Below are 25,745 nucleotides of genomic sequence, written 5' to 3' on the forward strand. Positions count from 1 at the left end.
AGAGCCTGCAAAATTTGATCGTGTTAATAAAGTATTTGGAGTCGTAAATGTCTACACGATTCTGAGTCGTCTTGAGGAACCTTGGCAATGTCAATATGCTGCGAACCCTCTTTGCTACGAGGCATAGGCTCGCATACACGATCCCATACATGGTTATCTTGGTCCGCAAATGGTTTACAATAATATTCTTAATAATTTAAAGAGGGAAATAGATTCAGAAAAAAACGAACTGTCAATCACCATGGCTAAGGTACCGCAATATTCGAATTTTCTTATATCTTGTGATTTTGCAGAACCTTTTTTTATTTTCCCTTACTAATGAAATGTTGGAATTAAATGAGGATCAGAAGAATCAACTTAGGGGACTCCCAGATGTGGATGCACGAAGGAACGTGGATGAAATCGTTGGGATGAGAGAAAATAATCAAGGTGATGTTCTTAGAGATGATGGTGCATCAACATCTTCCGGACCATCATCTGCACCTCCAAACCAAAACCAACCATAGTTTTGTTGAAATTAATTAAAGTCTTTTTGTTTTGTATTTGGCTGCATCTCAATTCCCAGGATAATTTGGTGTCCTTTATTTTATTTCAACTACATCAAAAGTTTATATAGTTGTTTCTTTTTAATAATGGTTACTCATGTTGTTTTATTTATTTTATTTGTACAAACAAAAAGGAAAAATCTCCTCACACATATCTCCTGAAAAGTAAAATTTAGCTGTATATGCCCCTTATATTTATGGGTATGATGTTGTCTTCCAGCTAATATCCAAATTCTATCTCAAATTGAATAATTCAAAGTATCAATATGATTTATATTGGTATTTATTCAAAATCTCGTAAATGTTTTAAAAATCATATCAAATAAGAGATTGAAAAATTCTTGAAGAGATTTTAGCATGAGTTTCTTAAGCTTTTGAAAATTATAACTAAATAATAATAATATTTGTGAGAGATTCATGTTAATAAACCTTTAATAATGAAATCAAAAAAATATATTTGGTCATAGAGGTTGTTGTTAACTGATTATGTACTCATTTGTTCTTTGTTTTTTCTCTCTCGTGTTTCTTTCCACAAACTTTTTTTCATTCCTCTGATTAACCTTGTATTTCCACATTCTATTGAGATCGGTTACATATTCTGGACTGTACTGTGTGGGTACTCAAAAAGATTTTTTTAATTCATCAGCTTGTTACTTTGGTGAAGTTTCAAAAACAAATTGTATAAAATTTAAAATTAAGGAACATAAAAAACGATTAATTAGGTTCACCACTTTTCATTTAGAGTTTAGTTTTTTTGGTTAATTTCTTATGATTGTCAATCGCGTATTAGTAAATATATTTTGTATTAATAGGAATGTTAATGAATATCAAAAAAGAGTTTAGTTTTTGTATTAACATATTGTAAAGATTAATTATGTTCAACATAAACAAAAATTAATGAATATTTTTTGTATTGATAAATGGTAACTATTAACCATTCAAAAACAAAAACAAAAACAAGAAAACTTTACAAAAAGTCATATATTTTGTCTAACATTTGTGATATAACTGTTTCTAAAAGAAAAAAATTGGGAAAAAAGAATATAAAATTTCTAGACGACATCCTACAATCGGGTATTTTGACATACAAGTAGGCCGTCGATGCCAGAGCGTTTAGCATAGCCTTTAGTATTAAAATCTTACTAGGCTAAAACTCCATGGGTATAAAATTTTCAAAAGTTCTTAAAAAAAAACTCTTCAATTTTTGTTGAAAGTTTCATTCTTTTACCTCATTTTCAAGTCAAGAAAGAGAGAGAGATAGAGATAGAGAGAGAGAGAGAGAGAGAGAGAGAGAGAGAGAGAGAGAGAGAGAGAGAGAGAGAGAGAGAGAGAGAGAGAGAGAGAGAGAGAGAGAGAGATCAGAGAGAGAGAGAGAGAGAGAGAGAGAGAGAAGAAAAAACTCTCTTTCAACCCCACCATTTTTGTAGCTAATGCCGAGCTGAAAGCTTTAATGGAGCTCAAATGTTGATCAGGTCTTTACTTACATTACAATAGTCTATATCTGGAGAAATATTAAATAGATCACAAATCTTATTGAACGAGGCTTGATCTAAGCTTCAACAATCTTTTAGGAGTACTACCAAAAACCCTAGACAACATTTCTCAGCTTGACACTCTTGACTTGCGCAACAATTCTCTCTCCGGCTTTGTTCCTCCTGGTGAGTAAAGATTCATAGAATTGTCTTTTGTAAAGTTTCTCTCTCTCTCTCTGTTTTCTTGACTCGATTTTCGTCTATGTTTTTATTGAACTTGTGAAAGGTGTCAAGAAGTTGAATGAGATATTCCAGTTTGAGAACAATACTGATTTATGGGGCCTTGATTATCCTTCTTTGAGAGATTGTTCTGCTTTTGATGATATGAATATTGAACTCAACCAGCCTCGGGGTGAAACAAACACCGACAAATCAACTCTTCATAACATGTCTGATTCTGGATATCTCAAACAGCATTGCAGCGAAGTTGCTTTAACATCAAGCATGGCATAGCACACTTCACTAACCTCTGTGACTCAAGAAATGTCAAGCTTCAAAGAAGATACAGTTACCTAAGTCGTTATAACAGAAAACAGACGTTGAGCTTATCTGTAAAACTCAAACACTCTATCTGACATAGAGTCTTTCCATCTTCTTTCACTCAAGTTAACCATCCATCCAATAATATCGGTTAACCAAATGCTTAACCATATGATCTCATTTTTGAGTCAACATTCTCAAAAAAGTATTATCTTTCCAAAAGAGTAAATCATAATAATCAAATCGTTTTTTTAATAGTCAAATCTTTTGCTGAACAAGTGGTCAAATAATAAAGCATAGTAGTCAAAATTTACGTATTTATTAGATTCTTTATTTTTTACTTAAATCATATTTGTAATTTCTTTTGTTGTTCATAAGTTTCAAGATTCTCCAGATATAATCATATGAGTTGATTGATATGTTTGTAAATCTTTTCTAAAAACCTTAACTTCTAAGTTACTATTCTTTTACCTTTTCATATTTGAAGAAAATAATTTAAAGTTAATTTTTTATCAAAACTGATTCTTTCTTTTTCTTTTCTAAGTACGCAAAAACCATTCATTATTTTTCAGTTTTGTATACTACCAATCGTTTCAGATGAAACTCTTTTATGGTATTCCCTCCATAATTTAATTGTGTATCTTTATTTATATATAAAATATTATTTTATTAGTATATATATATATATATAGAATGTGCATATGTTAATCTTTACTGAATAAATTTATTTATAATGTCATCTTTAAAAATTAAAGGAAAACCTGAAAAGAAGAAAAATGGATTTACCAATTTGTGCTGCATGCAACTTCACGAACAACGTTCCTTGTACACTTGGGAGTGGGAATTCATGCGTTATGGCACCATATTTCCCATAGACAGAGCCTGGTAAATTTGATCTGTTCATAAAGTTTTTGGAGTAAAAAATGTCTATAAGATTCTGAGTCGTCTTGAAGAACCTTGGCAACATGAATATGCTGTGAACGCTCTCTGTTACGAGGCAGAGGCTCGCATACACGACCCTATACATGGTTATGTTGGTCCGCAAATGGTTTACAATAATATTCTTAATAATTTAAAGAGGAAAATAGATTCAGCAATAAATGAACTGGCAATCAGCTAAGGTACCACAATATTCTAATTTTCGTATACCTTGTGATTTTGCATAACCTTTTTTTATTTGCCCTTACTAATAATGGATACTCATGTTGTTTTATTTATTTGATTCGTACAAACAAAAAGGAAATATCTCCTCACACACATCTCTCGAAACGTAAAATTCAGCTATATATGCCCCTAATATGTATGGGTGTGATGTCGTCATCCAGATAAGTATCTAAATTTTATCTCAATTTGAATAATTCAAAGTGTCAACATAAATTATATTGATATTTAACCAAAATTTCGTAAATATTTTGAAAATCATGTCAAATAAGAGATTAAAAAATTCTTGAAGACATTTATCATGAGTTTCTGAAGCTTTTGAAATGTTATAACTAAATAATAGTAAAATTTGTGAGAGATTCATGTTAATAAACCTTTTATAATGAAATCTATACTATATTAAAAGGGATATATGAAGGCTTCTAAGATGTGCCACGTCGGATTAAAAATTCATCCAATCAAAAGGTTATATTTTGACATGTCACGCAGCTGTGTCCATCTGACTCTTCATTATTCTTTACCATCTCCGTTCTCTAGCAATCACCGTTACTGCAAAGCCCTCTTCATCAATCAAAGTTGCTATTTAATCTCTTCTTCACGGTTTTGTTCCATCTCCCGTTGATTCTCCTACGATATAAGCCACTTCATCTAAACCCTGAATCAAGCCCAAATCAAAAACAATCACTAACCAAGCTACAATTACGACCACAAAATCCACCGGTAAGTCTCCTGCCTCCGAAGTTTCGCTCGGACCAAAATCCATTTCTGGGAGGCCAAAAACATTGCAAAAGGTGGGACCTTTATTGGCTTAGAGCTGCTACGATCAAGGTGGAGGTCGCTTCATAGGGTACCAGCCTAATCAGCACGTAGTACCTTTGTTAGTTTAGAATCTCAAAACACTATATTGGTTTGTGGGTTTCAGAAAAACTGAGAACTGTTCTTTATATTTGTATGCAGGAGATCGATTTTGAGTTTGAGACTGAATAAAAGAAATATCTTACCAGACAAGGAAATAATTAAGAGGTATATACACAACATCTTAATGAATGTAGCTTTTTGCTAGGAAGCGTATAAGTTGAATATTTTTCTTCCTATTCTGCAGTCATTGAAAGATGAAACTAAAAGACTTAGCTTTCTTCAAGAAAAAAAAAATGTATATGGCAAATCTTCAAAAGCTCCTGCTAAAAACGAAAAGGTAATTTTGCTCCTTTGCACATGTAATAATTTCAGATACCTTGGCAACGCTGATGCTAGGGTAGGATTGTGTATTCTTTAGTCTTTTTTGCTCCTTCACCTGTAATAATTTCAGTTACCTTGGCAACGCTGATGTTGGGGTAGGATTTTTTTTTTCTTTTTTTTTGATAAAATGTGAATATTATACCAAAATGGAACAAGAGTTCTTTACAAAGACTTTAGAAGCTAGGAGTTAGATATGGCTCAAAAAAACCAAGATGGAACTAATGTGATAAGAGCTATTTATGGGGTAGGATTGTGTATTCATTAGTCTTTAATTTATATTCTTAGATATCCATAAATTTGGATCTTCTTGACTGGTTAAGAGCTATTTATGGATTCCAGGCAAGTTGCTGATCTAAGAAGAGTAACAAGACGACCTAATGAATTTATGTTGAACCTGTGAACTATATTTCCTACTTATTATTTCTTTGTTTTTAACAGAGAGACAATGTCAGGAACCAAAGGGAGCATCTGGTTTGTTTACTTGCTGATAATCATATAAGGTTGACTCCCAGGCCAGAGTTTCTGAATAAGGTACCTTCGATACTTCCCTCCACTCACCTAGACCCACTGACACTACTGATGAGTAAAACACCACAGCATTATCTCAATATTCCATCAATAAAAAGATACATATTTATCTGTTAACACTTTTAAGCAATGGAGTTTTTTGTTAATTAATGTATCGATGCAGCTCGACGATAGAGCCGTTGATGCCGTCAAGACAAAGTTCTTTAAGAACTACAAGAACTGGTGCAAACATAGTTTAAGTACCAGGCAACATTTTATTTTCACAAATGGCTTGAATGAGACACTTTTTGAATGATGTTTATACTCTTAATAAAAATTCACTCATTTAATTTATGCGAATGCTTTCTCAAGGTGCTGAAGATATACAACAGCAGAAGATACTGTATATGGGTTTTTAAATCCTTTTTAGCTGATATGATTAGTCAAACACAAGAATTCATCAATATTTACCTGCTTTTTATTCTCAGATGGCTTATGAACTCCATGGTCTCCTGGCTGGAAATGTCAGCATCGTTACTGGAGAAAATATCAAGCCTTCTTACGGTGGAGATGATGAGGCCTTTCTGCTGAAAAGGTAAATGTTTAAATGATAGGTTTATGACATCTTAATAATCTTGACCTTCTATACTCCATAGTTCTCTTTTCCATGAATTGGGAAGCAAGTAAGAATGCCACTGGCAAGGCCGCTCACTCAGATTGGTCCAACTATGATGATCTGTATGAATATTTTTGGTACGTTAAAACTCAAAGTCTGTAAATTGAATATTTACTTGGTTGGGAAATCTTAATTTTTTTTTTGTGACATTTGCACATCACTGTTATATAGGTCTCCAGATTGCTTCTATCTCGGCTGGCCAATGCGTGATGATGGAGATCTCTCTCCAGTATCTTCATTACAGCAGCTTTTCTACGCTTCCTCCAGAGTACGTCACCCTCAATGTTGTGACAAAACTTTCCCTGTTTGGAGTTCCTCTGTTTCATCATTTTGTTACTTATCTAGGAAATAACGATTACATTGTTTCTTCCTTCTATTCTAGGTATCTTGGATATTATCTTAAACTTCCCGGGTTTCCACAGATGGAAATTTACTGAAATTTTGAGAAATATTCTCAAGATCGCTGTAAGTCTCGCTTGGTGTGTAGTCTTACCGCTTTGCGATGCCCAGTCCAATTCTTCTGCTCCTGGGATGCTGAAGTAATGGATATCATTCCTTCCACGAGACGTTAAAGGGGTTCCCCCGCTCCATATCTTGGCTGTCGCTCTTTACTTGCTCCCAAATGTGCTGACGGCTATCATGTTCATTTTCCCTATGCTTCGACGCTGGATTGAGAATTCAGACTGGCATATAATTAGATTGCATGTGTGGTGGTCACAGGTATGATGCTGGATTTATAATTCCTTTCTTTTCATCCTGGATGAAAATTATGATTCTGTTTAGTCAGCAAATCCCTTTAGGCATGCTAGAAGAGCTCTGAACTCTGTTATGTCTTATGTTTTATATATTGCAGTGCTAATGGCATAAATTATTTGAGTATTTTCTATATATTTAAATTGCATTGTATGATTGTATCTAGAGGCTATCTCTTGGCTCGGTTTAGCAGCTCAAATATGACTGAACCACCACAAACCTCACCGGCTATTCTTTTTGACGTTTGCAACAAGAGACAAGATTATATATATAAAAGCTCATGCGTCCATGGTTCTTAGTGTCTTTGTCTTTTTTAGTTTCTTTTTTTTACTAGGAAACTTCTGATATTTGTATGTATTTGATTCATTCTTCTTAGTGTCTTTGTCTTTTTTAGTTTCTTTTTTTACTAGTGTGTTGTTTTTTGTCTGTCTAAAGACATACTCTCTGGGTTATCTCATAAAACGAAGAGGTGTAATAAATTGCTCCTTATCGACTGGGCACGCACTGAAAATACTAAAGATTACCCATATTGGGATCTAAACTATTTTTTTCATCCCCGGATGCTGAAGATTACAACGTAGGCCAAATTGGCCAACATGTCCACGGTGGTGCACCAGGTATGTCCATTCCTTACCTTACTTTACTTTCTCTACCAGTTATGTTTTGGTATTTACGGTTTATTGGATTCGTGTCGGCAGCATGAGGAAAATCTCATCACATTCATGATCCGATGAAAGAGGTTAGGAGGAGATAGTTCCTCCAGGCACAAAGGCTTTTCATGTCATGGCTACTTCCCACACTAAAGTCTGAGCCAACCAAAGCAGTGGAACCAGTACGAGGCCCCAATACCTCTCACGGACACGAAGCTCTGCCTCATCATGCAGGACCCTTAGGTGTGTCGGAAAAATAAGAAAAAGAGGCGTAGGAAAACGTATAACACACCCGTGTCTTTACTCTCTCTGACATGAGATGTCACTAGAACATTTGTTCCTGGTGACAACTTAGAGTCAACATCGAGAGAGACAGAGGATTGGAGGGAATGACGGATGCTCGGGTCTTGGTGGGATCTCGAATTATAGTCCAAAGTCACTTTTCCCACCGGAAAAAGTAATAGCTTTACACCCACGTTTTAGGGTTTTAAATTAGCGTTTCAGTTCTCTGATCCATGTTGTTTCCGTATCACAGCTGGTGGAGAAATTGGAGCAGCACAGCTCTTGCGAGGAGGAAAGGAACATGTGATGATGTTCAACTAGGCTCCTGGAAGAGAGAGGGGATACAGTCAAGAAGAATGAAGTGAGTGTTTTTTTAGGTGAGTGGCTTTTGTTTTCAAGATAAAAACGTTTTATGGATTTGACCCCACAGATCATACCTTCTTCTGAAACGGAAGCCTATGCTGGTTGCGGTTAGGGCAAGCTGAACATGCCTTATATGATGCTAACGTCTGCAGAGAACTAAAACCTGATTGGTCTAAAAGATGTTGTTTCCGTGAAGGTGTTGCTCTTTGTTTCCTACAGGTAAAAATCATCTCACTTCTATTACAAAAAGCAGTTGACTTTGAACGCTGAAACATTATAATTCACTGAGTTATCAATGATTCTACAGAGATTTGTTGAGGCAGCCAATGCCTTTTTACGAAGGAGTAAAGCAAAGAGATCAGTGATGAGTTCAGGTTTGTTTGAAATCCTCATTATGTTTTGTTTTTTTTTTCCTATCGTTTTTCAAGATACTGTCTTTTCTTTCTTCTACAGAGAAGTTGTAGATGCTCAAAAGGAAGTTTCCCGGCAAGGAAAAGATTAAGGCCAAACAATAAGATCTTCTAGAGAAGGCTCTTTTTAGTATATGTATGAAGTTTTGATATTGATTCTTACCTTGGTCTCTCCCATGACATTGTTGCCTATCTTTACTTACACGTACTAAAAACTTCAGGCATAAAATTTTGTTTGTGCTCTGATTTTGTCATTGTGTTTGGATTTACAATTTTGATTTTTAAAAATTGTAAACAATGATTTTATTTGTTATACTTAACATTTTTTTTTTTGCCACCAAAAATCTAATCTACTAAACCGCTTTTATCTTTTGATATCTAATCTATTACTCATATTTGAACAATCTATTGCAATAACTCTCAACGATAGTATGATATTATCTAGACATTTTTATAACATTACATACAGTCCCGTTGTTGCCGACTTTTCTCAAAGATGATGTCCCGTTGTTCCCGACTTTTCTCAACGATGATGTGTAACCATTGTCAGCTATATTTCCCCTTCCAATTAGGCAACATGAAGAAAGGGGGAGAGTTTATGCTGTAGACATGGTTTTGCTTGATCAGAAGGTTTATTTATCTCGAGACTAATATTATGTGTTTCTACAATAAGAGTACTAGACAAGCAGAAGAGAAGCTCGAGAGATATGTAGTGCTGGTCCAAGCCATATTCCTAAATATAATCTTACAATATAATTAATGATGTAAAGATAACAAACAATATAAAACTGAAATAAAACACCCACTTTACTCATAGAAAGAAGAGTAAAACAAAAATTAAAATCTAAGTTTCCAAAAGTTTCCTTAAAATTTAAATGCTGTAATCTTAGGTGAATATATAAATTTACAAAGTTTAAAGTTTAACAACAATTTCTGACTTATAAACCTATGTTAAGCGGGCAGTTTTTTTTTTTAGGTCTGAGTCTGGAAGAAATTTAATTATAGGACTTATTTGTGAAATAACCAAAAAAAGAGAAAATTAGATTTTTAGAGAGGGAAGAGAGAGATAGGAAGAGAATGGAGGAGAGAGGGTAGGATTTTAATTAGATAGTGAATTATGTTTTTTTTGGTGTTATTAAACCCAATTTCCCTTAATTATATATACACTTAAGTTGGTTAACTTTATAAAAAAATTTCTATGAGTTTTTAGTAAGATTTAATGTTGGCGTATATACTAATAGTTTTTGTTTACAAAATTTTAATTTTTTAAAACCTATTAGATTTAGTAAATAACACTGAAATATTTTAATGTAATCAAACCTAAAATATTATGAGCAAATATTGCATCATGGACAAAAATGAGCCTTGATCAATAACAAAATCATGAATAGTCTGCTAAATTTTTACATTTCTCAAACATTTATCACAAACACAACCTTAAAAGTCTTTTTCCTCTTCTCAATACAAATAACTAAAGCAAATTACAAACTGATAAAACTATTCACTTTTACAAAACGAAATTGGAGGCGAAACAAAATACTTAGCGAATCTCTCAAATGGTTCCTAACTTTAACAAAGAACCCAGACATGTGAACATAGCCTTGGATATTATAACTTTTGCATGATCTCAAGACAGAAGAAAAATAATTGTTTACCTAGAAATCCATGGAACACTATCATAGGCAAAAACCTGGGCGTAGCCCGGGGAAAAGTTCTAGTCAATGTAATTAGTGAGAACTTCATGTTAAAAAATCCTTGGATAATAAATATCTGGTACATAGAAATACTGAATGTTTGTTGGAATTGAATCTTTGATTAAACACACAAAGAAAATGTGATGAGAATAAACAAGTATTGAAATAGAAATATTGAGAGTGGAAACAGAGGCTGAAGAAAACAGTCTTGAATGAGAACAAGAGAAAGAGAGGCTGGCCGTAAGTGAGTGGAGGTCAAGCCAAGAAGGAGAAAAAGTTCAATATGGTATCAGAGCTGTACATGGTCGTGAAGAAGAGGTCTATAACTTTCCGACCGCCCACGGCTAATGGGTCACCCACGTCCACTCACTTGGCTTGTGGGCTCCATTCCATGCGTTGATTTTTCAAGGTCCAAAAGTCTTGTTTACTGACCATGCAATCATAATCCGACCTTTCTTCGTGTTTTAGTTTCACTCGCACGGTATCGCGAATCATTTCTTGATAGTTCACCATCCTTTCACTACTCTAGTCCAAGCACACTTAACTCTGGAGTTTTAAACGGTTGTATGACGGAAAGGTTAAGTCAATTTTAGTGACATAGATAGCCAAATAAATTTTCTTAAGTCTTTTCGCATATACCAGAAATCGGGATGTTACAAGGTCAGTCAAGAGAGACCGAAAAAGAAAAGAAGAAGGTCGGCGAAGAAGATCCCACGAATACGGCAACGTGACAGTACCTACAATCAAACAAGAAATTGATGTTAGCTGAGTTTGTTGCCGAAGAGAAGAAATAAGAGGCTGAAGCAAAGAACAACAAAGAGTTATCTCCAAGAGGGAAATAAGAGGCTGAAGCAAATCAAGGTGAAAGTTTAAAGAATCAAAGAGTCCAAGGGTAAAGAAAGCTGAGGTGATGGTTTGGAGAATTAAAGGCACAAGTTGGTAAAGAAGAAGCTTCAGTGACAGTGATGAAGAAGAACATGGAGCTAAAGGCTCGACAAAAACAGGAACAATAGGAGATGGTTCAGAACAAGAGACATGTGAAGCACAAGAGGCTCACATGAACAAGATTGGTTATGGTAAGAAGGCAAAGAATTTGGTGATGAAAGAGATGCTCAAGGAGTTGGAAACATACTAAGGCAAAGAAAACTGAGGTGAAGGTTAAGAGAAACCAAGAAGACCAAAGTTGAACAAGACAACGATCGTTCTTAGAAACAAATAGCACAAGTTGGTGATCAAAGAAGACAACAAACCAATGAAGGAGCAAATCTCGGATGAGGCAATTATAAAAGCTCAAGCAAAACCGAGAACAAGACTTGCTTACCTAAGAAACGGAGGAAGCAAGGTGAACAGGAAGAATCTCACCAAAGAGGGAGCAGGAGCTGGTTGCACACGCAGCTGGTGGAGACGTGAGGAAAGCTCACGGGAACAGAGAAGATTGCGAAGAAAATGTGTCAAGGAGGTGACAAAGAAAATTCGCAAAAGAAGAAGAAGCTCTTGGAGATTCATATCAAGAGGGAGAATCACAAGAAGAACAAGAAGAGTTTAAACAAAGGATTCAAGAGGGAGTGTTGGAAATTAAACCTTTGATTAAACAGACAAAGAGAAGGTTAAATCAAGAGAGAAGAAGAAGTGGAAGAAAAGAAGCTTGCCACACAAGAGAAGAACAAACAAGAGTAGCTTAGAAGAAGCTACAAAGGAATAGAAAAAGAAGAAGAAGCTTGGAGGGCAAGAAACGGAGGAAGAAGTAGAAGCAACCAACGTGGACAACATGGATAACAGGAAGTCAAAGATGAATGGGTTACGTAACTAGAAGTTACACAACAAGAAAAGTAAGAGTAACTAGTTAGTTGGTAAGGTAACTAAGTTAAGTTGAAGTAAGTGGAAGAATGAGTAGGAGTTGTTGAATGTGTAAGGTTAGTTGGTTAACCTTACTTGTAAGACTAAGTCTAAGTATGAGTAATGTGACTTGTGTAAGAGAGTCTAGGACCTAAAATAATAGGTTAGATGTGGATGCAAGTAAGTGGAGTTAGTAGAGAAATCTACTATAAGTATGTATTTTTGTGTTTGAAGAAAGGTAATGAAAAAAGGTTAACAATGTAGACAACTAAAGCTTACTCTCTTCTCTCTACAAGAACAACAACAAACTTAAAAGAGAGAGAGGGAGAGAGAGAGAGAGTAAAGAGAGTGTGTGTGCTTATGTTCAGTTGTAACACAAGTATGAAACATAAGCCAGAGAACATAAGTAACAAGCATGAGTGAGGTAAGAACAAAAACAGAGCGAAAAACAGAGAGTGAAACAGAGCAAGTTGGAGCTGGCCGAGAGTAGAAGTTAGAGTAAGGCCAAGCCAAAGAAGAATGTCAACAATGTTGCTGTTAACTCATTGAATATAACCAAGGGGTTTGATTTTGAATTAATAGATGGTAAATGTTAATTATGTTCAACATCATCAAAAACCAATGAATATATTTTGTATTAATAGATCGTAAAATCGAAAGATTAATTAGGTTCAATACTATACATTATTTTACACCAAAAAAAATAAATAATATACATTATTCTATTTAGATTCACTATTTCCCTCACCTCGTTTAGATTTCTATTGTGTATATATTTTATAATTAGGTATATTCTTCCACCATGTGCGGTAATAAAAATTATAAATTCAAATTATTATTTTTAATTATATATTATTATTTTAGATTTTATTATTTTACTAATATTTTAATATAAAATTTGATTTAATTGAACATAAAATTAAGATATATAAACAAAATATATTTAAGAATAGATACATATATTCAAAATTATAATTTTAGAATAGATTTTTTTATCTATTTCTTTTGGATAAAATATATTAAATAACCTTGTATAAAATTAATAAAAAAAATTGATATATAGTTGTATAATTATCAGAAAGTAAAACTAAATAATATTTCTAAAATTTGTAGATTAAGAAATTAATAATATTAAGATTAATTTTTTTTTTAATTTTTTGAAAAACTGCAAAAAATGAAAATATTTTTTAGTAATAAAATTGTATAATTATGAAAATAGAAATAAATAATATTTTGAAATTTTTAGATATTCGTATTTTCTATTATTATATTATTTAATGTCATATTTGAATAGATTTACTTTACTGGTGATGTATAATTTTACTACCTTATTCTAAAAGATTTACCAAAAATATAATTAAGCATTAAATGTAATTGTTCATGTCATATTTAACCATAAACTATGTCATCATTTCTAGCATGTCATGTCATATTTATTTAGTGAAAATGGTTGTAGAGAATACATGTGTCAAAATCACTTTGCTTCTACTAAATAAAAAATAAGTTATGATATTACCATCTAGTAATAACAAATAAGTTATTGTATATTGGATAGTTAATTAGTATTCTTAGTTTAATACTATTATTTTAAAAACATTTCACTACTTATGAAATAGCCAAGTCAAGTACATGTCTAAAGACAAGCAGTATTTGCAAAAAAAAAAGTTGCAAAAATAAAACTTACAATAATTTCTCTTACTTTTTTTTTTGTCAACACAATAATTTCTCTTACAATCATGAAATTACTCTTTTTTTGGGTAAAAAAAACATAGTTTGATTGTAATGCTTTATTGCTTTACCAACAATATGAGAGATCACAGTATGTTGTAAGTTTTGGCAAGATAATAATACTATCACTTATATGTCATAATCATTCTAATGTTAAACTCATTTAGGGTCTGATTGTTGTTTGGACTGTTGAGCCTTTGTGGTTGTGTAAAGAATTGTCAATCAATTCTTTTAGACTTTAAAAATCTTTAGAGTCTTGAAAGCCTATTCTAAAAAAAACTGTTTTTTTGTTCATTATTTTCAACATCCACATTTTAAAACTTTAAAAGACCCTAAATCGATTCTTATTGTACGTATTAGATTTATTCGGATCCAGATCTATTTGGATCCATATCTATCCAGATCATTTTTTTTGTTTCGGTTTGGCATAGAGTGTTTTCAAATAGGTTCTTGTTCGAATTTTTGGATTCCAATAAAATGGCCATGTCTAGTAGACTTGAAGCCATCATCTCAAAAACTGAATCGCACTAAGATAATCGAGCATATGTCTATGGCTCAAGAAAAGCCTTGATCTGATTACTTGATTACAAGCAGCTAAGAACAGGTTAATGTAATAAAAACATGCATATATCATTATCATAAGCGCCTCAAAGTCATATGTCATCATACAGGCTACATTATCGATGCACCCTGAGTTAAGTAGATGATATAGTCTTCGGTTACATTCACTAACAGGACATGATAGTCCTAAGATTTAGTTTCTGCCATGTCCTCTAAAATTCATTGCAGCCTTTGGTCTTCCGGATGACTCTGCTCTTGCACGTGAAGAAGAGCTTGGATCAGTTGAAGGAAGCGACATTGGTTGCTCTCTGTTTACAAGACCACCTGTAACCATGTCAAAAAAAAAGACAGGTTTTCTTATTGTAAGAAGAACCAAAAAAGAAAGAAAGATGTACGGTGTAATTTGACTACTTACTGCCAAAGGAACCAGACGAACCGGGTAAGTGCATTCTAGCATTTCCACTCCAAGACTGTTCAAAATCAGCCAACTCATCTGCAGAATTTTGCAATTGAAAGCAAGAAAAAAAGAAATGGTTACATAATTATCTTAATTTGAAGGCTCTCTCATCAACAAAGTGTTACTCTACCTTCATTTAAATTGTGCAAGGTCTGCGTTGTATCAACACGACCATCTGAGTTAAGTTTACGCGCAACTGTGTGGCCCTGCAAGCATAAGAAGGAACACCACTTGTATTGAGCTCAATCATTGATCAGCAAAAAAGGAGAAAGAGCATTCATCATCCTCAGGCTACCTTGTTATGTAAGCCTCTTGAAATCCTGTGCGCCGCTTCGCGTGTTGCAGTATTAGCTTCTTTGCTTTCTTCAAGAGTTAACTGCTTACACAATCAGACAAGTTTTTTAGTAGTTGAACACATAAATTAAATGCGTTTAACAGTTACAACTCACCCCATCACTTCCTGTCCTTCTGGTCTTGGATGAAGTATAGTAGTTTCCGTCATGACCACCGTATGTAACAGTGGAGCTCTGGAAACTGTAACTACTAGTTTGTGGCTGCCATTGCCCATTGTTCACCATAGCATTGACATTCATGTTTTGCATTTGTCTGTTCCTTCTCTCTGCAGATATAAACATAAACACACAGTCAGTTACAAAGAAACAAAACAATCTCCAGAAGAAGAAAAAAGATAAAATGGTATCTTCACCTTCAGCTCTAGCGTCTTCAGTTTCAGTCTCATTGCTTGACCTGCCATGTTTCCCTAGCCTTACTTTCTTCTCTTTATCTCCATCCCCTTCACCCTCATCGTCTGAATCAATCTCTTCAATAATCGGTCCATGAGACCTTCTCTGCTGTGGTGGTGGCTGGTGATGATTCTCGATAAAACCTGAAGGAGGAGGACGCATTCCAGCGAAAGGATCCATGGTGGGACCAAAGAAGCTGGACTGAAACATGCCAGCACCAAAAGGCTGGGTGAAGAAAGGGTCATCGAACGGATCTCTTCCTCCGAAGAAGTTAGACATGAGATTCGGTGAACCGTTGTTAGGGCCACCAAAAGGGCTGCCAAAAGGGCTACCAAAAGGGCCACCAAAAGGACCACCAGAGTTGAAAGGATCTCTACCACCTCCTTGCATCTTCCCTATTTTATTACACAATTCATATGAAAAGTGCCAATCTTCAGACACAAGATCAAAACTGAAACTGTTTTGTCATAAAAAAAACACTAACAAAACAACTTTGAGAACAAAACAAAGTGTGACTGGTGATCAAATGAACGAGGAGGAACACTATGTTCTTTAATATTTTTTAAATTTTTTACCATTCATGAGGAATAGATTTTCCTTTTCATTCCTCTTTATTCTTTTATTTGTAGAAAATTATAAAACAAATTAATTCCTCATTAATTTTGATAAGGAACATCATTCCTAGAATTTTGTTCCTACTCATTCATTTCCTATCCGTTCCTATTGTTCATATGATGGTTACCAGTCACACGTCTCAATCATAAGCAAGCAGTAAACCAATCCAACCAAATGACCAAACATAATCAATCTAAAGGAGAGCAAAACCAGAGTGATGTATCAAAATCGAAGAACATAATCGCTAAACAGCTCAGAAACTCTTAAGATTATAAAGCAATTGCAATCAAAATCGGTTTAACGAAAAAAAACCTAACCATAACCAAATCAAAACAGCAAAATTCAAGTTAGAGAGATCAAAGGTTATACCTTTGAACAACAACAAGCAAATCTGCAAATATTAAAACTTGAAAAGACGAAATTTTTTATCGGTTCCAAGTTGAGAATTTTCTTAGAACCCTTTATGCAGTTTTCTCCGGGGTGGGGGAAGACGATGAAAGAATCTTCTCGAGAGGTTTACACGCTTCTCCCCCGAACACCATTTTTGTAATTAAACATGTCATTCTTAGATTTTCTATTAATTTCTGAAACTAAAAATGCCTGTTTTGGATATTTATTACTTTTTCATTTGTTCACAAGGATTTTTATTACTTTATATGCTCTGTTTTATTATAGAAACTGTCATTTTGATCAAATTGCATCTAAGGTAGAGAAAATTATTTGCTATAAATAATTGTTTCAGGATTTTTTGTTTTGGTTCTTATTTTTAATGGTCAACTCTTTAAAAAAAAATGAATTCTAAAAATATAAGAATACAAAAAAATACATGTTGGCTCTGCTAAAAAAAAGCTTATGAAATTTATTTTCACTAAAAAAATCAAATTCCATTAAAAACACTAATCTTTAATACAGACGAGACACAAAGCAGACCCATTCCCAAAAGTTTTGTAGTTTCAATCAAGGTCATAGAGACTGAAGCGGCTCCGACTCCTCCAACCTGCTCCTAAAGTCTAACCCTCCAAGTGTCGGCAACCTCTTCATATCTTCTTCCGTGTACAATGGCACCAACCAATACATTTTATCCCTTCCAAAAACCTGATTCATACAAAAGAAAATAAACAAACTTTTAAAATTGTGGTTATGTCCCAAGATTTCATCTTAAGTAGCTGGAAACTTCTTCTATTAGCACCAAGTAAGGATGAGTTTTGAGGTGGGAGAGAGAACCTGTTCGAAGTTTGCCTTACGACCAAGGTCATAAGGAGAGTTAGGAGTTGTATACTTCTCATATGCCTGCCATGAAAAAAAAAATGTATTACCCTGGTTTAGTAAGTTTATTGCCATTATTACCTTAATAGCAAATGACTTGTGTTTACCTCAATAGTTGTGGTGTTGCGAGCGACTAGCATTATGTGCATGATTAGGAAGCCTAGGACACTTAGCGCAAATGCTATGTTCAATACTGGATACCAAGAAAAAGGGGAGATTCTAAATTAGCTAACGATATTGGTAACAACATTACGGTGTTCTGAAACAAACAAAAATAAACAATACTGGACCCACTGAATGCAATAAAGGTGGCTGCTAGGCTTCCTAGTGATACGGTAATCTCATCATCTCCATCGGTAAAGAATACGAGGAAAGCTGGAAACAGTGATACTGCAACCACCGTTGTCTCAAGAAATGTGTAAAACTGCATTTTGACATCATGGAAACATTATTCAGGTTACTGTTACTGTAAGGCCCACCACAAACAACGAATTCGTTAGCAGAGATGTTACTAGACATACCAAGAAGAGGAGAAAAGACTTGTAATTCCTTGCTCCAACACAGTTCACAACCCAAACACAGTGATGGTCCATCTTTAGTATGCATCTTCCACCTCAAAACCCACAAGAAGAAACCATTTTTCACTAACTAAAAGAAACAAATAGATTCGAATTACTGAAGAATCAGGCATTGAGGAGAAACTTACAGACTGAGCAGTGGTGAGAACGAGGCGGTTTATATTGATTGCACTTTCTGCAATGCCTTACAATATGAGAGGAGGAATCTCCAACAGAAAGTGGGCTTGCTTCTGCAATCGCTGCTTCGTTTCCATCGCCTTTCTCTATGTCTAACTCCGGCCTCCAACCAGGTGGAACACCACCAGGGTCCGTCACAACGACAGAGAAATAACTCCACAGTACCATTACAAGCTTCACACAACAACAACAACAATCATCACCACTGAGTTGAAATGTAGAATAGTCTATTACAATATACCAAAACAGTTTCAAAAGTAGAGGAAACACAGTAACTCTCTACACATTAAACCAATCCACAAAGATGAATATTTGATTGCTTCATTCATTGGCTTCTAATATCCACTTCTAAGCTCGCTAATTCAATTGCAATGCGTACTAGTACAAGAAGTAACAGAGACCATAGTGCTACTTGAAATTCAACAGCTACAAATCTAATTAACCAAATCTACAGCCAACGCCTATGACCACACAAACACTATAAAGAAAGGGCCAATCTTAGATTATCTAGTGTTAACCTCAGCTTCATCATTGTAGTATCGAACATCTACCAAAGATTAGCCAAAACAGAACACGAAGAGTAATAATTAGAAGATTACTAAGTGCAAAGATCTTAGAAGGTCCCATCAAAAAGGACAAGACTTTTGACTAACCAGGAAGTGAAACAGAGCTAAAACGAGAAGAGCTATAAACGAATCGAGACCGCCGAGTAGCAGAGACGGTCCGTAATTCACGAGTACAAGGGCGTAGTATGTGAATCCGATGATCCCGATTACGAATAGGATCATGATCGAACCCAAGGCGCGAAGTGCTGTGCAGAACTTGAACACGTTCCACGCCATGGTTGAAAGACCCGAGCTTTCTTGGTGGAATGAGAAATTGAAGCAAACCCTTTTTGAATTGAGGAACAAGATCGTGTGAATTTGGGAGGAACACGACCTCAAAATTCAATATTTTTCCTTTCCGACAACAACTTCCTGTCTCCACCATATTTGCCTTCTTTTTTTTTTCTTTTCTATCAGAATAACACGTAATGGTTAAATTTAAAAAAATAAAAAAACAAAGCGAACAATAGTAATAATTAAAATTTTACTTTGACCTATTAGGCAGGTGAATTTTAGAATCCGAATTACAAATATCCAGTATGATTTAAAATATATAGATTTTTTTGTCAAATTGATTTGTTTTTTCTCGCATTTATTTTAGATTTGAACATATATTATTTCTTTTGAAAGATAAATACACGTATTATTTTCAGAAACTATGTTTCATGTATAAAATCTATATATTTAAAACTTATAGATATTTCCTTTTTATTTATGTCTTTGCGTACTGTTTACGTCTCCGTTCTCCATTTTTCATCCTTTATACTGTATCTTAAGAATTCATCACATGTTCGATCTTAAAACGTAACAAAAGATAAGCATTATAGGAAACCTAATACTTCGTTCAACTTTTTCTAATCAATTGTATCAGTGATATTAAGATATCTACTACAATGCTTCGTATGGTGGATAAGTAGCATTCATCCAAGTTATATGGTGTGATTAGACCCTTGTCAAGCACGACTTAGGGTTTGGTAAATCCAGCAAATGCATAGAAATTACATGAATATTCTCAGTCACAACCAAACTAAGAAAAACACTATTAATTACAACTTTATCATTTATACTTGAACACATAAAAATTTTACATCTTCAACGAGGCTTTAATTCAGTAATCGTCACGTCATTAACAGAACAACCTACAGATCTTCCTGTAGGTTGACTTGATTCAAATCCCTCTGATGCATGGTCCCTTTTGTGCCAGACTCGCCGGAAATAACTTGGTAGGCGAGGCTTTGGTAAAGTGATTGTGTTAGTGAGCATCAAGATGATGGTTGATAACATTGGACGGTCTTCTGGTTGGTCTTGAACGCATAAGAGTGCAATGTGGATGCATCTAGTGACTTCATTTCTCTGATAATTCCTTCCAATAGTCGGATCCACCAGCTCTAATGGTGACCGGTTTCTCCAAAGTCTCCAAGCCTAGCACAAATGAACTTATCAAGAACTCTGTCATATGTTTAAAGATGTTAAATGGTTGACAGTTGAGGTGTTTTTGCTCACATTAGTGACTAAGTTTCCAGCAGTACTAGTTTCATCCATCTGGTAGACAGTACTGTTTTTTTTTGCCGTTTATGATCTCAAGACCCCAAAGCTGTAAACGTCAGATTTCATGGAGTATTGTCCATGCATTGCATACTCAGGTGACATGTAAGCATTGAAAAATATTTACAACTCGAGTTAGTATTAATATGCCATAGTAACATGTTTCAACGAACTTATTGTGTTTTCAGATATTATGAGCAGAAAATTACAAGGTCCCAGCAATTATGTTGGTATCTCCTCGAGTTTGCTCTGTTCCAAAGATGGTTGACAAACCAAAATCTGAAATTTTGGGGTTCATATTAACATCTAAGAGAACGTTGATGGGTTTAAGGTCACGGTGTATGATTGTGAGTTGTGAATCTTCATGAAGATAAAGAATTCCTCGAGCAATCCCTTCGGTGATCTTGTATCGCCGAGTCCAATCTAATTGACTTTGATTTCCAGTGCCTGTTCATCTCCATTTATGATCAATCAGTTTAAAAGTTGAAAAAATAATCATTGAAATATAAGATAAGATATTGAAGGGAAGTACAACCATACCAAATATGAAATGGTTAAGGCTTTTGTTTGGGACAAACTCATAGATGTCCTTCCACACAGAATCCAAGAAGCCTGACCAGGTTCCTGTGTTGAAGTTTTCACACAAGAACAGCCTCGTTCTTGAACTCTCTTATCCCTTGTCCTGATGTTTTTGACAGCCGCTTCACAGCCACTTCAGTTCCATTTGGAAGCTTACCCTACAAATACCATTAAATGAAAACAAACATAGCTGCTTAGTTCATAACCTATAGTAACTTAGAAAAGATGAAAAACAAATATATCATTACTTTGTAAACCTCCCCGAATCCACCTTCACCGAGCTTATTACTATTCGAAAACTTGTTTGTTGCAGCTTCAATTGTCTTAAAATTGTATTGCGATGAATGTGCAGCTGAAATATCAGTACAGCTGCAAAGAAAGGGTGTATAAGTTATGGTTCATGTTACCTCCTTTTGGCTAAGAGTCATTATATACTTATAATGAAAGGAAAAAACAAGAGCTAAAACACTAGAAACTAACATTCATTTTCAGTTCTGTTGAATAATTTTCTCCTCCTCCAAAGAAAAGTTCCTACAACAAGCATGAGTATCAAAACAGTAACATTTGGAATGGTGATAGCCGCAACAATTCCAACTGAGATTCCTTTGCTATCTTCTCATAACACAAACAAAAAAAACAATATCATTTATATTTCATATCTTCTAACAATCATAATCTTTTCAATTGGAAAACTCACCATTGTGGATAGTACTGGCCTGATCAACAGCGGGTGGTCACAGCCAAAGGAGGTGGAGGAGGAGGAGAAGCCACCGTAATATTATCAAAAGCCTTAAAGAATGGATACAACTCCCACCTGAAAAGGCAGCTTGGCCGCATAACAAGGACTCCTTGCCTCTGACCACAGCATGAGTTGTAGTTCCCTACGCTTTCTCGTAGACAGTAATCACAGTCACCAGGGGAAAGATCTGGCGTGCATTGCATCAAAGGGTATATCTTACTGAAAGATGTCAAGTTTGCTACATCAGCTATGTAATGGTTATTACTAGAAGATGTTGTGCTTTTTGCTGTGGAGGCTGCATCAATCATACGTCCGATCAATCCTTCCCATATTGATCTGAACTCTGTTGGATTTGAATTGACATCTCTAGTGTTTACCTGAAAACTAGACGGGGCTAGATCTGCAGATCCTAAGAAAGAAGTGTTGGAGTAGCGCACAAGGCAAAGTATGGGCTCACCTGGCCATGAATAAGCTTCTGTTTGGTTAGCACAACCCTCTATCAAACCATCAGAACCGGTGTTGATACAAGCAGAACAGTCCTCTGAAGTTGATCCTGGGAGGCACATCCCTATTGCGTAGACCCGGTTAGGTTCTTGGCCGATGGAACCGCTGAAGAAGAAACCCTCGTGAGCTGTGACGTTGGAAGGAAGAGAAGAGAGGATGAGACGGCGGTTTACGTCGTAAGTACTGTTAGGAGTGAAATACCCTCTGTTCATACATTGTGCTGAAACAGAATCAACACCAAAGGTTACGAGGACAAAACAGAGGATTGATATCAAACTCCTCGGCTTCATTTTTTTTTCTTGAAACTTGAAAGATGATAATAGCAAAAGCAAAATCTCTGTCTTTAAAGTATTCACGCATCTTCTGTCCGTTTCTTACAAGCTAAAACATAAAAATCAAGTTGTCCGTGTCTCTCCATAATTTCTAGTGTTGAACTCGTCAAACTGATAACAGCGATGCTCCCAAACATTCAAGTGGGGTCACAAACACGTTAAGTCAATAAGTCAAAGTCATTAATAATGTTGAAGTTTGCAAATGTAATTATTGTTCGTTCTTTCTGATCATAAGGAAAAAAAGCACGTATAATCTCCAAAACAATGAGTCTTAACGATAGTTTCTACTTTTTTTCGCTCGACCATCCTCAGTTTTTTCCTTACACTCATAATAGTTGTTGTTCTCGTCTCTGAACAACAGTGCTCGGACAAAGGATCTTCAGACCAAACAGCAATTTCAACAAGAACCGTTTTCTTAGGCAGTGACACAAATTTTCCATATGCTTAGAAATATCATCAACTAATCAGTAATGATTTTTAGTAATAAGTGTTTGGAAGTTTGCTGAGTCTAGTTTTAGTGAAATGTATGCTTCGCTAGTTTCGGCATTTTTAATTTAATTTATTTATGTAACCCAAAATCAAAGCCGCTCATATGAAGTAATGGAACGGAAAATCAAAGAAGAAACAGTAAAAGAGCTAGGATCATGGATGATGTCACTGACGATGAGATGAATACAATGCGTTGCAACAGAGTACGTAGCTTTATTTACCCGTTACAAAAGTGTGTAATTTTAATTTATGCTACAAAAACAACCTACTGATTCTTGTAATGTTGTAAAACAAACGCCCACCGTGGGGCTCGAACCCACGACCACAAGGTTAAGAGCCTTGCGCTCTACCAACTGAGCTAGACGGGCTTTTTATTGGAACTTGGTGTACACTAACATAGCCTTAACCACTTTACTGATCTTAGTATCTCACTCTATTGAACTGTTCTAAATCAACATTGCTTTACCCAAATGAAGAATGCTCTTTTACAGCTAAAATCTATGGATAACACTAGAGTTTCAAATCACGGATTCAAAATACAAAGTCAAACAATGAAAAAAAAAGGAGAAAGGCGAATTAAAAAAAAAAACTAAAGTACCCTTTATTAGATTGTACCTTATCACCTATAAGCTGCTTCTACTTTTATCACCTTGTAGAAACCAGAACCAATGTGAGGAGTTTCAGGTTTACTAATCCAATTTCTCTCCTCCACTCTGCTTGTTGCTCTTCTTGGAATCCTCCTTAATCTGCAACTCTTAAGATATTAGCATTAAGTAGTGGAGGAGTATATGCAAAAAAAAACATTAAGAAAAATCTCATCATTATGTCATTAAACTAGGACATAGAGACTACATTTATGGTTATCACAAGACATAAGCTAGTTGTACAAGTCTCAGTTTGGGAAGTATTTAGTTTACCTGCTGAAGAAGCTTCTTTTGTATTATGTAACCCTGATGGAAAGTAAGAATGATACAACCACATTGTCAATGCTTTAACTAGAAAGGAGAAGTGAAATTACAATATACTCACTTTTACAATATACTCACTTTGTCAGTTCCATAGATGTAATCGCAGTAAGTGAAAACTGAAGCAAAGTTACTCTGGCTTTGTCCTCCAACGTAATGATGGTAATCATGATACTCAGCTCCACCGTAGAATGGAATGTACTTTGTCAGAGTCCATGGAAAATCATATCTACAAAGTAAACATCATATAATACAATTACTCCAAACGTTGTACAAGAAGAGATTCTTATCATTTCAATGGCTTCAATTTTGGCGTAAAGCTATCCATAACCATAAGGTTCGAGATTCATCAGACAAATCTCGATGCAATAAAAAAACCACCCACCAGCCAACGATCGAGACTTTATTACCTGGATCGAAGGATAAGAAACGTAAGGGGACAACGACGAGGATAAATATCTTCATGACGTCTCTGTAACAACGGAACATGTCGGAGAATGAGTTCTTGACCTTAGGCTGAATCTTTTACCGATCGAACCAGCCTGAAACGGACGCGAAAGATCGATGGACACGAGAGGGAGAAGATGAGGAAGAGGAAGAGAATGTTGTGGCAGTAGCGGTAGTAATCTGACTTTGAGGCGGAGTATTCGAACAAAACTGTCTCGAGTCTCGTGAGGTTTCTGCCTAACGCCATCGACGCCTCTTCGATGGTTGCATACTTGCATAAGGGATCATTGTTAGATGATGACACTCGTTTTTTTGGTGACAGCGATGGCGTCAGATTGAGAGAGAAGCTGGATTTTATCTGTTATATAACTGGTCTGGCGAATATTTGGACTGATGACGTGGCATGATCTTTTTTATTAGAACAACTGTGATGTCACTTGACATGTACTTGTGGAACATAATCAAACCGAAATCCATTAATATAAGATATTTTCAGGTATTAATTTAAACTTTAGTTTTATCAAAAATATATAACTAATTGTATCTTACTGGTTTTAGTAAAAAATAAATTTAATATACTTGGGATGATAATTTTGGAAAGGAAAAAAAAATTATTCAATATGTATGTTTTAGGATCATACATTTGGAGTATATGACAAAAGTTTGATGTAATACAGTATATTTCTCTGTGTTTCAAAAAAAAAAGATATAGGGTGTAACTAGATTAGCATTTTTTGGAATAAAACGGTTTGAAATAGCCTATTTCTTTAGATTTCAAATTTTATTTACCAGTTATATGGAAAAGAAAATAAACTGCATTACATAAATTATTTTGGAATAAGTGGAAACATATGGAATCTAGTTGTAATACATTCAGGATAAAAATTGTACGTGAATGAGATGGAATCATTGGAATGGAACACAATTAAATTTTAAAATAATTTTAATTAATTTAAACATTAGCTAACTTATTTATGCAGTCAAATAGTAGAATTGTTAAGATTTTAAAATTCTGGTAGATTTTTATTATTTGTCGCTAATTCAACAAAGTTATAGCAACATCTTCTTTCCGATTTAAGTATTTTTACGTTTGACTAGATCTTTTTTCCGCGCTACGCGCGGATAATATATTTAAATTTATTACATTTATCATTTTTATTTGAATGTGAATTTTTATATATTAAATTATATATAACTAATTTTTAAATTTGATTCTTTTTTTATATTTTTAGTTTGAAGTAAGTATTTCTATTATATGTAACACAATTAACTAAAAAAATATGAAGA

The 25,745-nt window shown here is 34.6% G+C and overlaps 3 protein-coding genes, 3 long non-coding RNA genes, 1 other non-coding gene and 1 pseudogene across 9 annotated transcripts; 3 read left to right on the forward strand and 5 right to left on the reverse strand.

Annotated features, from left to right (window-relative positions):
- Positions 1-4,385: 4,385 nt before the first annotated feature.
- LOC125589955 lies at positions 4,386-5,714 on the forward strand. The gene is made up of 4 exons (XR_007326125.1): positions 4,386-4,741; positions 4,821-4,913; positions 5,396-5,488; positions 5,649-5,714. It is a non-coding gene; the product is annotated as an uncharacterized LOC125589955 (long non-coding RNA).
- Positions 5,715-5,822: 108 nt separating this feature from the next.
- On the forward strand, positions 5,823-6,677 carry LOC125589956. The gene is made up of 4 exons (XR_007326126.1): positions 5,823-6,059; positions 6,145-6,217; positions 6,312-6,408; positions 6,523-6,677. It is a non-coding gene; the product is annotated as an uncharacterized LOC125589956 (long non-coding RNA).
- A 907-nt stretch (positions 6,678-7,584) lies between these two features.
- Positions 7,585-8,911, forward strand: LOC106387487. Of its 2 annotated transcripts, XR_007326129.1 has the most exons (5): positions 7,585-8,000; positions 8,079-8,186; positions 8,256-8,407; positions 8,496-8,562; positions 8,642-8,911. It is a non-coding gene; the product is annotated as an uncharacterized LOC106387487 (long non-coding RNA). The 2 variants fall into 2 exon arrangements; XR_007326128.1 differs by lacking the exon at positions 8,496-8,562 and having other exon boundaries at positions 7,587-8,000.
- Positions 8,912-14,366: 5,455 nt separating this feature from the next.
- LOC111208247 lies at positions 14,367-16,797 on the reverse strand. 2 transcript variants are annotated; one of them, XM_048762679.1, is made up of 7 exons: positions 16,602-16,797; positions 15,581-16,012; positions 15,324-15,493; positions 15,170-15,250; positions 15,005-15,080; positions 14,833-14,910; positions 14,367-14,741 (listed from the first exon to the last, which is right to left on the reverse strand). In XM_048762679.1, the coding sequence occupies exons 2-7, from the start codon at positions 16,005-16,007 to the stop codon at positions 14,611-14,613; spliced, it is 963 nt and encodes a 320-aa protein (XP_048618636.1). In that variant the 5' UTR covers positions 16,008-16,012; positions 16,602-16,797; the 3' UTR covers positions 14,367-14,610. The 2 variants fall into 2 exon arrangements, with proteins under 2 accessions (XP_048618636.1, XP_048618635.1); XM_048762678.1 differs by having other exon boundaries at positions 15,324-16,012.
- Positions 16,798-17,074: 277 nt separating this feature from the next.
- Positions 17,075-19,253, reverse strand: LOC106440483 (probable protein S-acyltransferase 13). The gene is made up of 7 exons (XM_048762680.1): positions 18,907-19,253; positions 18,205-18,427; positions 18,020-18,111; positions 17,793-17,922; positions 17,606-17,691; positions 17,457-17,522; positions 17,075-17,327 (listed from the first exon to the last, which is right to left on the reverse strand). The coding sequence occupies exons 1-7, from the start codon at positions 19,093-19,095 to the stop codon at positions 17,196-17,198; spliced, it is 918 nt and encodes a 305-aa protein (XP_048618637.1). The 5' UTR covers positions 19,096-19,253; the 3' UTR covers positions 17,075-17,195.
- Positions 19,254-19,856: 603 nt separating this feature from the next.
- Positions 19,857-22,536, reverse strand: LOC106440484 (annotated as a pseudogene).
- An 805-nt stretch (positions 22,537-23,341) lies between these two features.
- TRNAK-CUU lies at positions 23,342-23,414 on the reverse strand. The gene has a single exon. It is a non-coding gene; the product is annotated as a tRNA-Lys (tRNA).
- A 258-nt stretch (positions 23,415-23,672) lies between these two features.
- Positions 23,673-24,705, reverse strand: LOC125575715 (methylsterol monooxygenase 1-2-like). Its single transcript, XM_048777062.1, has 4 exons — positions 24,541-24,705; positions 24,093-24,254; positions 23,964-23,996; positions 23,673-23,792 (listed from the first exon to the last, which is right to left on the reverse strand). Exons 1-4 carry the CDS (start codon positions 24,703-24,705, stop codon positions 23,736-23,738), a joined length of 417 nt encoding a protein of 138 aa, XP_048633019.1. The 3' UTR covers positions 23,673-23,735.
- Between the last annotated feature and the right edge of the window lie 1,040 nt (positions 24,706-25,745).

This window comes from Brassica napus, chromosome A3, assembly GCF_020379485.1.
Source record: "Brassica napus cultivar Da-Ae chromosome A3, Da-Ae, whole genome shotgun sequence".
NCBI lineage: Eukaryota > Viridiplantae > Streptophyta > Magnoliopsida > Brassicales > Brassicaceae > Brassica > Brassica napus.